Genomic DNA, 15,128 nt, shown 5'->3' with positions numbered 1-15,128 from the left:
GCTGACCTAAAATCCTTTCCCTCACGATCTGAGGTCTTTTGTCAGGGTAAAACTGGTCTTACAAAATAAATTCAGATATATATTTTTGCAATTCTTCTCAGAACGCTGAGAAACATTACACTATACATGAAATGCAACTTGGCAGGTGTTATTGAAACGCACATATTTAATATATAAATTCTTTGCCCCTACCTTTCTCGATTTCCCCTCAATTTCCACAACAAACATTTATATCTACCTTCACTCATAGCTTAATAATTGGCTGAATTTGTATATGACTTGTAACGCAGATTTAAAAAATTAAAAAAAAAATAACATTGGACTGAGACACTATTGGGGGTGGGGGTATTTGCTAGTGATGGAGATGAGACCCTTATTAACTTTTAGACTCTTCCTGAACAGAGGAGCTTCCCACCCTGTACAGACCCGCACCATGAACACCGTTACAGGCTTTGATGAGTAACGAATGTACAAGGTACCCCGTGTGCCTACTTACATTATAAAGTTCATGACGGTACTTAACTCTCACTTCTCTATGAAGGTGCACACTGCTTTAATCCAAAGAAAGCACATGAAACAATGAAACTCCAGGATAGTGCAGCCTGAAGGAGACTAGTTGAACTGGGCATGCTCAGTCGCCAGGCAGATATTTTTTTTCCCCCAGTGAAGTGGAAACTACAACTGCGCGTACCGGGTAAACGGGGGTGGGCGTGCCCTCGTGGAATTTAGAACGTTCTCTCAGCCAATGGGGCCTCGCGGCTGGCTGGCAGGGCTCGCCATTGGGGGACCGGGATGCGAGCGAGTGGAGCGCCGGGGGAGGAAGTGGAGGTGCAGGTCGGAGAGGGCGGGCTAGGCGATCCCATTGCGGAGTAGCAGCAGCAGCCAGGCGGCATCCAGCAGCGTGCCAGGAGGCCCAGCCGGTTGCTTTACTTTTTGCTGCACCAACGTAGTCATTATGCCGAAGAGAAAGGTAAGTCCCGCGGGGGAAAAAACACCTCGCAGGCCCTCGAGTGTGCTCGGAGTAAGCCCCCTGCGCTGCGATGGAAGCGGCGATGCGCCCAATAACTCAGGCGCTGGGCACCGCGGCCGCCCGCTCCTTTTGTAGATGCCTGTTGCTGACCCCGCTCGCCCTGCACGGAGCTCCGAGTGTTACTTTCCTTCCAGGGACGTTGTCCTCCCTTCTCCATCAACTCCTGTGTGGAATGGTTTCCTTCTCTTGCCAGCAGCAGCTAGGGCGGGTGTCCATCCCCCTCGCAGGAGTTTTCTCTTGGCAAACTCAGGTTGCTCTCAGGGTGGAGGGAAGGCAATGAGAGGAGTCTCCCGGGCCAGGGAAATCGAAAACCTTGGAAGCACTCAGAGGAGCCAGGCGGGGTCTGGAGTGTCCCCCGGGCTGTGCCCAGGGCGAGCGCGATGCGAGCGGAAGGCCCAGAGAGGGAAAGCCATGTTTCCTTGCGCCAGCCCTGCTGCGCCGCGGACCCGTATGTACCCACTCCGGTGTCAATCACCGGCCGCGAGGGCGGGCGGGGCAGTGCGCAGCGCCGGGTAGGCGGCGAGGAAGGGGACTGGTGCCAAGCTCGCCGACCCTGACAAGGTCAGGAGCCACCAAGCCCCGGCCACTGTCCCACCCACGACCCCACGCTTGGCCGGGCAGGGAACTGAGGTCTTTTTAGTTTCTCCATTGCCCCTGCTGGGTTGTGTCCCCTCCGGGCAGGGATGTCACGAGCCACACGTGGGGCCACATAGCTCCCTCAGGGTGGGGCTTCGACTTGTCATTGGACTGGTAAATAAAGGGCAGATTATTTCACCCCTTCCTGAAAAAAAGCGATGTGTGAGGACTGCGTCCTAAGAAAAAACACCTCCTTGCCACCTGCCCAAAGGACCCAAGTCAACCATCACAGTCATTAAAGTTGAAACTTGATTCAAATAACTCCCTGCTTTCCCCCAAGACTGTATACACTATATGTGTGGTTGCTTTATTTAAAACTATGGAAGCTTTAAAATTTTTAGGAGCTCTTGCTTTCTTATGTATCATCACTAAGAATTTTATCGTAAACACTTTCACTCCTTTTAAATTTATTTTTATTACATTTATTTTTTTTATTGTATTCAGGGGAGGCACCGGCACCCACGTTGCGGTAGTAGATTCACTCCTATCCTGTGGGTTGTGGGAATCTACAGCAAGGGTCTTTTCTTTGAGCCATTTCCCTAGCCCAAGCATCTCCATCCATTGATAGAAAATCAATCCTGCCATTAGAAGGTTTTCATTGTGTTTAAAGTGAGCCTGCTCAGTGCCTCCTGGTGAGTGAAGTCTGACGTGCAATATCTCATTTAATCAGCACAACCACAGAACTATTTTAGACTCCTTGAGCAGTGTCTTAAGAGTCACAGCCCAACATTTCATGAACCATCCATTGGTGTATAGTGGAGCTACTGTGGATCCCGAAGGCCTTGCTTGACAACATTGCTAACTCTTTCTCTTAGCATGCAGATGAATGGGATGAATTGAAACTGGGGCGTGCCTAGAGTAACAGCACTAAGACTCGTTGTTCAAGTGTCCTTTGATGGCAGCATTGTTTTCCCAGTGCTGAGGCACTAGAGTGATGTCACTGTTTGCAGCCTTTTATCTGAGGTTAGTGACGTGTTGGGAATTCTAGCAGAATCAGAGCGTCTAATTACCCAGAAGTGAGCTAGAGAGGGGATGGAAGGTGCCTAACGCTTTTCCTGGAAATTATTAACGAGTTTGGATAAGCAGCAGGTCACATGACCCCTTTATGAATATGGCTCGTGGTTTGATGGAGCGTTTCCTTGATCAAGGGCCACTGCTGGTGAACCAGCACTCTTACTTTCTGTCACTGTCCATCTCCAAAAGGGAGGAAGGGACAGAATGAATGGAGTATGAGGTGGCTTTATCGTTTACTTCTCGGGAAGACAGGGACTCTCTATGGAGTTAGCCAATCCTTCAACTAGGCGCAGACCTGTATACACACAGCAGTCCTTCCAAATATCTGAGAAAGACTCCTTGGCTAACAGGAAGCCTTTTTACTGATAACTGGAGGCCAAACCACCCGTCTTGGTAGCTGGGTAAGGACAGCCACAGATCGCATGGCTGTGACAGTCAGCCGGCCTAGGAGTCAAGCCTTATAGCTGCCTGGTGGAGTCTTGGAGCTCCGTGGAACTGACATTAAAACCACTCTCCCCGGGATGAAAATGCCTACACAACCATGCAGGAAAGGAATTGGAGACCATACATGCATAGTTCTAAGAGGTCAGTAAAACACACACACGGGCGGAAGCCAGAGGTCCAGTCTTTCTCGATCACTTGGCTAGACCATCCCACCTCTGCAGCACTAGGCTTACAGATGTGCAGACACCCACTATTTCCTGAGTGCAGGTGATCAGATTCAGTTCCCTCTGCTTGAGGGGCAAACGCTTTTCCTACCGAGCCACCTCCCCAACCCTGTAATCAGTGTCAGAAGTACTTGTTCTCCCTGCTCCCTCGGCTCCTTGTTTCATAGAAACATTATTTAATGAACCTCCAAGTTCTGCAAAGCAAGAAGGAGTACTAATGGTCAGTGGAGACATCTGAAGACCTCACACTGTTTAAATATTATAAGGATGCACAGTTTGTTCCCTAGGAGCTGATATTTATTCAGTGAAGTGATAAGATTAGCAGACCAAAAAAACAAAAAATGCTGACTGACATTTGGGCTTGCACAGGTGACAGAATGTGCTGTTCAGATTCTAAGACTGTAGGGTAGATAAGAAGTGCTGTGGGATGGACTCAAGGGAAAAATCAGGACCATTTTCTGTGTCCAGGCATTTGGATGCCTCTTGTTACTAACGTGATTACTCCTCAGCCACAAAGCTGCAAGGCCACAGTGCCGTCCATGTTATTATAAACTATTAAGTGACTGCTGCGTTTTTTTTTTCCCCAAGCAGTGCAGCCCTTAACATTGTAATGTCTTTCTGAGATTTAAATAATGAGGAGTTTTCTGTGTTACATAAGGGTGATGAGTGGGCGGAAACTCAGACTCAGGTAGGGGTGGGACATTGACTGACTGAGCTCCAGACTGTTCTGCTCAAATGCCAGCAGCAGTCATGTTGTGATCTGATGTTCTGTGTAGATGCATTGCTAGCAAGGCCTGCATCCAGTCCTGGCCTGGTCAGCAAACACATTTCCCCACCCTTTTTATGTTTCTAATTCCTTATCCCTGGAATTATTCTGTCTGACACATCGTGCCAGAAATCGTCTAGTATGGCGATGTCTGCAGAATAGATATAGAGCGTATGGTGCTCTCTCTCCATTTACAGACTCGAGGAGGAGAAGCTGCCCAGTCTTCACTTTGCTCATTAGCTGGAAGAGTTCCCTAATGGGATTTTCCCAGTCAGAGTATGTGTACTTATTGTGGACAGCATTCATAGAGAGTAAACTTAGGTGTAATTTTCTTATATGCACTACTGTCATATCACCTGCAATTAACAATGCTTTGACTTCTTCCTTTCCAGTTTGTATACCCTTGACCTCCTCCAGCTGTCTTATTGCTCCAACTAAAACTACAAGTACTATACTGAATAGATATTGAGAGAGTGGACATTGTCTTTAGTGGAATTTCTTTTCATTTCGCTCCATTTAATTTAGTGTTGGCCATTGGCTTGCTGTAGATTGCCTTCTTTATTTTTAGTTATATTCTTTATATTACTCATCTCTCCAAGACTTTTGTCCTGAAGGGTGTTGGATTTTGTTCAAGGCTTTTTTAGCATCTAATGATCGTGTTGGTTGCTTCTTTCAGTTTGTTTATATAGTGGATTAATTGACTGCTTTTCCTATGTTAAACCATCCCGTCTTCTCTGGAATGACATTTGATCATAAGGCATAATCTTTCTGATGTGTTTTTGGATTTTGTTTTTTTTTTTCTCTCAAGTATTTTATTAAGTATTTTTGCATCTATGTTCATAATGAAAATTGGCCTATACTTTTCTTTCTCTGTTGAATCTTTATATGGCTTGTATATCAGGGTAACTGTGGCATTATAAAGTGAATTGGGTAATGTTTCTTCTGTTTGTATTTTATGGAATAATTTGAAGAGTATTGGCATTAACTCATCTTTGAAAGTCTGGTTCTGTGCTTAAAGCCCTCTGCTCTTTGGGTGGGGAGGCTTCTAATGTCTGTTTTTGTTTCACTAGTGGCTGTAGGTCTATTTAAACTGTTTACCTAATATTGATTTAACTTTGATAGTGGTACCTATCAAGAAAATTATTCCTTTCTTTTATATTTTCAAATTTTGTGGAGTACAGGTTTTTGAAAGTACATCCTTACGAGGGTTACCTGGATTTCCTTAGTGTCTGTTGTGATGTCCCCATTTTCATTTCTGATTCTTTTAATTCGGATTCTCTCTGCCTGTCTTTTAGTTAGTTTGGATAAGTGTTTGTCTATCTTGTTGATTTTCTCAAAGAACTAAATTTCTCTTTCATTGATTCTTTGTTTCTATTTTATTGATTTCAGCCCTCTTGTATTAATACTTGCCATCTGCTGCTCTTTGGTAGGCTTGTTTAATTGTTCTAGAGTTTTTAGGTGTTCTGTTATATTGCTACTATAAGATCTCTCCAATTTTGTTTTCAATGTAAGCATTTAGTGCTATGAACTTTCCCTTTCAGCACTGGTTTGGGTACTTTGTGTATTCATTTTCATTGAATTCTAGAAAGTCTTTAATTTCTTTATTTCTATATTGACCAATTTTTTTCATTAAGTAGAGTTTTTTAGTTTTCATGAATTTGTGAGTGTTTTGCTGCTTATATTGTTGACAAAAGCCACCTTTAATCTATGGTGGTCTTATAGGATGAAGGAAGTTATTTCAATTTTCTTGTGTCTGTTGAGACTGTTTTGTGTCCATGTATGTGATCTATTTTAGAGGAAGTTCCATGAGCTGCTGAGAAGAGATACTCTTTTTTGTTTGGGTGAAATGTTCTACAAATATCTGTCTGATCTATTTGGTCTATAACATCTGTTAGCTCTAATATTTGTCTGTTTAATTTTCATCTCCACAACCTGTTCGATGGTAAGAGTTGGGTTTTTTAATCTCCCACTATCATTGAGTGAGGGCCAGTACGTTATTTAAATTTTAGTAGTGTTTTTGTGTTTGGGACATAAATGTTAAGATTTGAAATATTATCTTGGTGGATCTTTCCTTTGATGAATATGAAGTGATCTCTGTTGTCTCTTTTGATTAGTTTTGGGTTGAAGTCTATTTAGTTAGGTATTAAAATGACTACGCCTATTTGCTTCCAAGACTATTTGCTTAATATATCTTTTCTAACCCTATAGTGAGAATTTTGATTTCTTTCAAAGGCCAGTTATGTATGTGAATATGTTCTGTTTTAATCTCTGGTGACGAATAAGAGGCTGTTTCACAGCTGGGATTATGATCTTTCTCTTTCTCTAAGAGGTGTGTGATTTTACCAGATGCATATAGTTTCTGGGAGTGTGTGAGATTTGGAATTCTGGGAACTTTTGAGAGAGTATAAATGCTAGAGCCCTGAGAGGCTTCTCTCTCTGCTACTGAAGTTTATCAAGTGGTTGTGAGCAAAGGGACAAGAAGAAGAAATTGCAGATTGTCTCATGATGAAGATTGGATTTGCCCCAGGAACTCATTGTCCTAAATCAGCAGGAAGTAGCATAAAGAGGTCTACACCCTCTTTCCCCTCTAATCTTCTTCCTCTCCTACATAGTGTTGGAAGGTTGGAATGGTAGTGAATAGAATAATCCAAAAAAAAAAAAAAAAAAATAACCAAAACATAATGTGTGTGTGTGTGTGTGTGTGTGTGTGTGTGTATCTGTGTGTGTGTGTGTGTATCTGCTTCCCTTCTTTTGATTTTACTGGTATGAGATTATTTCCTGTGTTTTTTTTTGGGGTATAGTTATTTCTTTTCATTGGGGATTTTCTCCTACCATCTTCTATAGGGTTATATTTGTAGATAGATATTTTTTAAATTTGCCTTGGCTACATAAAGAACTATTTCAATGTGGGGGAAATTATTAAGAATTAGAAATTTGTGAACAAAACAGGGAAAATGTTTGATAAGGTAACATTGAAAGAGGTCTACTCTCTTAAAAGAGAGAATGCCATGTATGTCTCTAAAGGGAAGATGAATGTTATTGGAAAAACAGGCTCAAATAAAGAAAATTCATTCTAGAGGATGCTCAGTAGTTAAGATAACTGCTCTTATAGAGAACCTAAGTTTGTTTGTGAGCATTCATGACTGGCAACTCACAACCCCCTGTAACTCCATCTCCAGGTCTGGTGGCCTCTGTGGGCATGTGCATTCAACATGCACATAATCATGTGTGTGTGTGTGTGTGTGTGTGTGTGTGTGTGTGTGTGTGTGTGTAGTAAATACATGTATATATAGTATATATGTATGTATAGTCAAAATAAGTAAGTTTAGAAATATTTATGTTTATTAAAAGCAGAGATAGGTATATGCTCACAATTGTTACAATCTGGTTTTCTTCAAATAATCTGACTTAAAAAAAAGCATGATTTCCTACTACTGAGATTACAAATTCCTTACACAGAGATTTATCGAGAATGGCCTCCTTGCTATCGAGCCCATTCATCTGGAGTGCCTGACTCAGTGACTATAGTATAGAGCTGTACCGCCATTCCCATTATCCACTTCCAAAGCTTGAAAGACAACGTAAAAACCTAACCACGCACCGTCACCAGGCCGCTGCTCTGTCTCCTTCCAGCTGCCTTTTCTGGACATTTCATAGAAAGGAAACTGCACAGTGTATGTGTTTTGTTTCCGATTTGCTCCGTATTTTTGAGGTCCATACATGTGGTAGGATGTTTCAGGACTTGACTACGTTATTGTCTATGAATACTCCATTGTATGGTACATTACCTTGTTCATCTTTTCAAAAGTTGAAGAGTATTAAGATTGTCTCAACTTTTGTCTCCTATATAATTTCTGCATATACTTGTACATGCCATTGCATGGATACATACTTTAAAATTTATCTTGGCAATATTTTAAAAGATAGAAAGAAATGGTGAATGTTTTCAAAATGTGTATTTAATGTTTTAAGAAACTTCCAGGCTGTCTTCTAAATCTAACAGTATAAATGCTCGTCCTTTGTACTGTGAGATGTTTACTTATGGACAGTCTAGTGAACTTTAGTTTACATTTTTGTAGCCAGAGATGATGAGCATCCTCCATATGTTAAGAGTGTGTGTGTGTGTGTGCGTGTGTGTGTGTGTGTGCATGTGTTGTAGTGCCACAGATCAAACCAGGCCCTAGTATATGTTTGTATTTTATTTCTGAGCAGTAATTCCAACGTAGTTTGCTTTTAATTGCTATGATAAAACACCATGACCAAAATCAACTTTGGGAGAAGGTTATTTGGCTTACGGGCCACAGCCCTTCGTCAAGGGAAGCCAAGACAGGACCACACGGCAGGAACGGAAGCTGAGACCATTGCTCACTGGCTTGCTTCCCACAGCCTGCTCAGCTTACCTTTGGATACATCTCAAGACTACCTGGCCAAGTATTGTACCATTGGCTGCAAGGCTGTGCTCTCCCACATCAATTACAAATCAATACAGTACCCCCACAGAGTTGCCTCTATAACAGTCTTAGGGAGGCAACTTCTAACTTAAGGTTTCCTCTTCCCATATAGCGCTAGCTCCTGTTAGGTGACAAAAAAAAAAAAAAAAGGCAGCACAGGTGTTTGTCATTGTATTGACTTATAAGAATTCTTCATGATTCAAAATGTAAGCTCTTTGCCAGATACGTGATTCTTAGACATCGGCTCCCAACCCAGGCTGTAAGGCTTGGTGGTGGTAGACACCCTAACTTCTGAGCTCACCTCAGGCTGTCAGGCTTGGTGGTGGTAGACACCCTAACTCCTGAGCTCACCTCAGGCTGTCAGGCTAGGTGGCAGGTGCCCTTGCCCCAGAGCTGCCTCACTAACCCTGCCCTCTTACCTTTTAAAGGTTACTGTCCAGCACTGTCTGTCTACATGAATATATTGCTTGATTGATTATGTTTCCATTAACTTTATTTTGTAATCCTTCTAATTTTACTGGGCTGTGAAATCTGTTTCCCTATAGTACCTAACAGACTTGCTGTACATGTTCCTTAAACAAGTGGATCTATTCATTTTTTTCAAAAAAGGAGAGCGGTTGTTAACTGTTTCAGAGATGGGGGAGGGGTTGTCTAATATGATGTTTGTGTCCACTGTTCCCTGGCCAGATGGTGTGGTTTACCTCGCTCCTCCTCTCTCCTGTCTTTGCATGGTCACTTTCTAGGACTCAGCTTCCTCGTGTGTAAGGCCAGCAGGACAATGCGTTCTTCATTGCGATGGTGAGAGTACTTAGTGTGGTGCTGGCTTGGGCAGAGAAGTCAAACACGGGCATCATTCAAATGACGAAATCGAGAACTATTAAGAGAATCAATGGGTTTGTCATTGACCTTGGGCTTCAGGTTTTTGTGACAGCTGCAGTAGGTAGGAAGCAAGCAGTTCTCACAGTTGACAGCCGACGTTCAGTAACCAGATCACAGTTGTATCGTTCCAACAACATAAGCTTTGATTCCGGACACTCTTCTCCGGTCGAACCTTCTCACTGAAGAAAATTTCAAAACACCTCTGTATAATATTAGAATTACCTCAGCAAATCAGGTCAATAACCATCTCCCCTCTATATTTCTCCCCTAAAATGCTGTGCTTGTTGACACAAAAGTTAAATGTATCCCACTTTCCTGTAGGGCGCAGTTTGGCAGTGGTGTCTGAAACACATGCCTTGACAGCATCTGCTTTCACAGTACCTCGTTTGTTGAAATACGGTGTTGCTCTCCTGAGTAATTTAAAAATCAGTGTTGAAGATAAACCAAATCAAAATGGTAAATTCCTTTTTTTGTTCCAGTAGCGACTTACTTATTGCACATTTCACTGTCTTGGAAGAATTCAGTCAAATCCCACTGCAGCTTCCGGCGAAGGTATTTACTGAGTTTTGTCCTCTTCCATCTTATGGGTGTGCTCTGGAGCATCCTTGTGGGTGTGCCCAAGGGAAACTCACACCTGCCACACACACAGCAGGTGACACACTCAGAAGTAGGGAAATAGAGAAAGTGGCTTCCATCTTTAAAATGGAATTGGTATCAGTAATTAACGTGGCCCTGTATATTATTGTTCAGTCTTAAATAACTAACATTTTTGAATGCCTAGCTGTACCAGCTTTGAGCTGTGTATTTTATGCCCTTTGGGCTCTTTAGTTAAGTGAAGCTGCGTTATTAGAAATAAATGTGTAGAGCACATGCTATTCTGCAGTTTCATGAGCAACATGTTTACTGTGAGTGCTACATTCTGGGGACTTCACATGCTTTATAAACCTATTCGTCCCAACCACCCAGTCGGGTACACTCATCTTTATTTTACAAACTGAAGCAGGAGTGGTTGGCACTTTCCCAAGGCCCCTGTGAGCTGTGACTTCCCTTCAGAAGGTTCCAGAGCTTGTGATCTCATCCTTAGAAAGGGAATATCGGGATTCAGTGATCTAAGTGTCACTCCTCTGGGTCACACAACTAGAAAGAAGACCAACATTCTAACCAACTTTTTTTTTCTTTTAACCACTGTACCATCAAATTTCTTACCTCCATTTATTTCTAATAAGTTCAGGTTTTAAAATTTAAACTAAGGTGCCTAAAGAATAAAATAAGTTATATAAATATGTTATTGCTCATTTGTTTGAAATATTAGCTTTATTAAAATACAGACTGTTGTCATCATTTTAGGCATGCACACACACACACACACACACACTCTGATTTCTTTAAATCTCTTTAAATTTTCTCATCCCACAATAAAACATTCAGTTTTGCATGTTCAAGATATAGTATTGGTTCCTTAATTTGTTATATACAGTAACAGAGTTGTTTCTCTGTGGCTAGAAACATGAAAATACACTTGATTATTAGGCATTAGAGTCAGAGATTATAGTGTAAATATTAAATCACCATTACTTAGACATTGGATTTAGAAAATAGAAAGGTATTTTTGTTTTAAAAATTCATCAAATAGGAATGAAATGGGTTAATCTCTGAAAATCTGTTAGACATAGAACTGGATGGATTTTTATTCTAGTTTTCTGGATTACCATTGCATTAATAACAAACATAAATTTAAAAATAGACTAAACTAATATTGCCTTCAGATCATCTTATTATTTGATCCTCCCTACAAAGAAATACACACTTTATACTGAAATGTGTATATTTTTTATATTTTTTCCTTTCCTTTTGAGGTATAAGTTGTACTTGAAAAAACCTACTTTATCTTATTTACTTTTACTGTTATGGGTACATGTCACACAGTATGTGGGTGTCAGGGAACAACTGTACATTTTTTCTCTTTACCTTTACATGGGCTCCGAGGCTAGCCAGTTAAACATTTTTACCCACTGAGCCATCTTGCAGGCCCCAGACCTTTCTGCTGCTGTTGCTGCTGCTCCCATTCTTCCTCCTCCTCTTCTTCCTCCTCCTCTTCTTCCTCCTCCTCTTCTTCCTTCTTCTCTTCTTCCTCCTCCTCTTCTTCCTCCTCCTCCTTTGAGTCACATTTTTCAGGCACAATTATTTAAATTCTGTAGTAGTCATGAACACTAGACCTCCCATTTCTCATTCACACAAGTGTACTAAGGACTTGACGTGATCAAATGTTGTGGAGACCGCCCACCTCTGAGTGAGCATGGTGGCACCCAGCAGTAGTGACAGGACTCTGGAGGCAGAGACTTGAGGGTATCAAACTCAAGTCCTGCTGGGGCTTCATTAAAACCCTTTCTCACAAAGCAACAACAAAACCCCTCAACAAAACCGGTCTTTCTCCAGTTCCATGTGTACTCAATATGTGGCGTTCTTACAACTGTGTTTTAGTTTGGTTTTGCTTCATTAACTCCCAAAGACATATCTAATCCTATAAAGCTCCTTTTGCAGTCATGTATAGACTTCATAGCTAGCCGATTGGATTTTTAAAAATCGGTGGAATATCCTAATTACTTACTCCTTTCTAAAAGTTGGTTCATATCTGGGCAGAGGAGAAAATAGAATTGCCCATCTGATATCAACTCTGAGAGCCCTGGTGTAGGAATCCAAAGGTTGCCAGTCTACCTGGACCCTAAGGATGCCCGGCTTCTTTGAACCTCTTAGTCAGCTTTCAAATGAGAAGAGCAAGGCTGCCCCTGTTTGGTTGACAATATTGAGAGCGTCAAGAACAGCAGTGCCAAGCACATTACAACTGTGAAGAGCCAGAGATGAGAGAACAGCGCTGGGCACATGGCTCGGTTGGTACCTAGCTGCTAGCTGCATGAAGCCTGTGTTCAGTCTCCGCCATTGCATAAACCAGGCATATCGGCACCTGTGAGTCTGTAATCCCAACACCCTGGAAGTGGTAGCCGTAGGGTTAAAAGTTCAGTGTCATCCTCAGCCACATAAGACTTCAAAACCAGCTTGGGATCTAGGAGGGCCTACCTCAAAAAAAAAAAATGCAAACAAGATGTGATTATTCACTGCTATTCCTTTAGCCATCACTGTGAGGTTTTTAAGGAGAAAAACTTATTATCTGTGTATGTGATCATTAAATAGGAGCATCTGGAAGGTGGAACCAGGAGAATCTGTAGTTCAAGGCCAGCCTGGGAGTCTGAAACAAAACCAAAGTTATATATACCTCAACATACATGCTTCACGGGGAACTGTTGGTTATTATTTTAAGTAATTTTGCATGAAGGACAGACGGACTTATCCATGACATATGTGTTTCTTGGTTAGACTACTTTTGAATTGTTTTTCAAACTGAGAGCTCTTTGCTACCTGCACCCCAGACCTTTTTAAAAGGAAGAGGGCTGACAGGAGCTGCTTTGAGTATTAGGTCTGAGTCAGTCTGCCTTCACCTTAACCCCGGCTCTTTCATTTGCCAACAAGATCCCCAGCAGAAATCATCCTGAACAAGACGCCGCTCACTCTCCCCTGTCTCAGGTTTCCATATAAAATGGCCATAGCACTGTTTCCACAGCCTCGTTAGATGGCACTGCTTTGGACCGAACCATTACTGTTGTCACTATTAGCACCCTGTCCTGCTTTCTTAACCTTCCCCACAGTCCTCGTGCCCCCGTCATGTGTAATGGTTTCTGCAGTGTAATCAGTAAGTGAGCAGCTAAGTCAGAAACACACACGTCTCTCTTCGGTGTACTAGTGAAGAAATGCATACTCAGTGTGGTGTGAGCTAGACTAGAATACAGATTTGTGATTAGCTAGGAGCATTTTCCATCATGCTATACAAACAAAGCCAGAATACATCAAAAAAGCCAACCTCCTCCCAAAAAGCACAGATGAAAACAGAGTATAACATTGTTTCGTGTTGGATTATATGTATTGAAACTAATGAAAACACATTATGCTCACATGAAGGGGTTTTTTTGGTTTATTTTTTATTGTCGTCTATATTTGGTTTCTTGTACAATGTTTTTCCTTCAAATACAACCTAGAAGACAGGTGTTTATTTGAATTTGTTTAGGCTTCTGAACAGAGAAATAGAACCCTTTCTCAATTTTTTTCCCTTAACAAAACATTTGGGGAAGACAGGCTAGCCTGTTGTGGCCTTGATGGCTATGTGTAGTTGAAGTTGCTAACTCAAGGAGGAGGTAACAGATAATCTGATGTGGGTTTGGTTGTTAATCATGTGAATGTGGTAACCGTTGCTTTTATCCACCCGACGAGATTTCACGGCCTCCGTCTGCTAACCTAGGCTTAATCCTGGAAGTTCTAGCCTCCTTACCATCTAATCTAGGCCTAGAATGTTTTCAGCCTCTGAGATTTGCTGCTGAATAAGAACACTGTTTCTAGCTTTTTCTGAACTCTTTCGGGCTGATTCAACTCAGCTGTTTTGGGCCAAACTCCTCTCCATGCTGACTGATTCATTCCCTTGACTTCTCCTGAGTTGCTCTGCTTGGCCTCATACTAGCTCTGGCAATCTGTTCTAGTCTTTCTGGATCTTTCTCATTCTCTGGCTCATTCTGTCTTTCACCTGTGTCTAGCTTGTTCTCTCTCTGAAATGTGTCTGTGTACATTTATCCCAGTAAAACTGCCTCCTTTCTTCCCTCCCTTTGCACTCCTTCCTCTTAGGTTGCCTCTTTCCTCTCATCAGAGTTGGGCAGATCCTGTTCTGTCAAATCTTTCTCTGACTCGTCCCTTTGTCTGCCACTCGGTTAGACATCACCTTCAAACATGGCTGCTTTCTTCTACAAACTTAACTTTACCTTCGTTGTTTGGGATTAAAGATGTATACTAAGAGCATGTCTATATTTTTTTTTAAGATTTATTTATTACATGTACATACACTTTAGCTGACTTCAGACACACCAGAAGAGGGCATCAGATCCTATTACAGATGGTTGTGAATCACCATGTAGTTGTTGGGATTTGAACTCAGGACCTCTGGAAGAGCAGCCAGTGCTCTTAACCACTGAGCCATCTCTCCAGCCCAAGTGTCTATATTTTAGCCAGAGAGATTAAGGGTATGTGCTAAAGGGTGAGCCACACCACAACTAGAAACAGTTTTATTTTTCAGTAAATAGCACAATCTTGGGGTTCACAGCCTGCAGCAGTGAACCCTCAGTTCAGAGCTGAGTACCTAAAGATGACCTTAAATACAATCCAGTGTAGAACTAGGAAGACAGCTCTGTTTCAAATACTTGCCCTGCAAGCACCAGAGTTCAGATCCCCAGGACCTAGGTAAAGCCAAGCATAGCTTTGTGTGTCCGCAGTCCTCCTGTTCCGACGGGAGATAGAGGCAGGAACAGGAGATTCCCTAGAAGCTGATTATAGGCAGCAGCAAAGAGTGCGGGTTCAATCCAGAAGAAAGGCAAGGTCAGCCCCTGAAGTTGTCCCTTTGACTTCCATGTATGTACCACACACACACACACACACACACACACACACACACACACACACTCACAAGTGTGAATTTCCCACGGGTCCAGCAATCCCTGGTAAAATTTCTGAACTTTCCTCTTCTTCATGGCTCATGATCTAGGACCAGGAACACAGGTCCTGTTTTCTGTGGCTTCTTGCCACGCCCGCGG

At 42.2% G+C, this 15,128-nt stretch overlaps 1 protein-coding gene across 3 annotated transcripts in view; it reads left to right on the top strand.

Annotated features, from left to right (window-relative positions):
* Positions 1–838: 838 nt before the first annotated feature.
* The window catches only part of HMGN3 (high mobility group nucleosomal binding domain 3), a 33,908-nt gene continuing 19,618 nt past the window's right edge, over positions 839–15,128 (top strand). For all 3 annotated transcript variants that reach the window (XM_080934551.1, XM_080934550.1, XM_080934549.1), the window contains exon 1: positions 839–970. In XM_080934551.1, the coding sequence (XP_080790677.1) occupies positions 956–970 (15 nt within the window). In that variant the 5' untranslated portion in view covers positions 839–955. The remainder of the gene's footprint in view (positions 971–15,128) is intronic.

This window comes from Micromys minutus (assembly GCF_963924665.1).
Source record: "Micromys minutus genome assembly, chromosome: 21".
Taxonomy (NCBI): Eukaryota; Metazoa; Chordata; class Mammalia; order Rodentia; family Muridae; genus Micromys; species Micromys minutus.
Note: the sequence above shows the minus strand (reverse complement) of the source record. Positions and strands in the feature narration are given on the sequence as shown.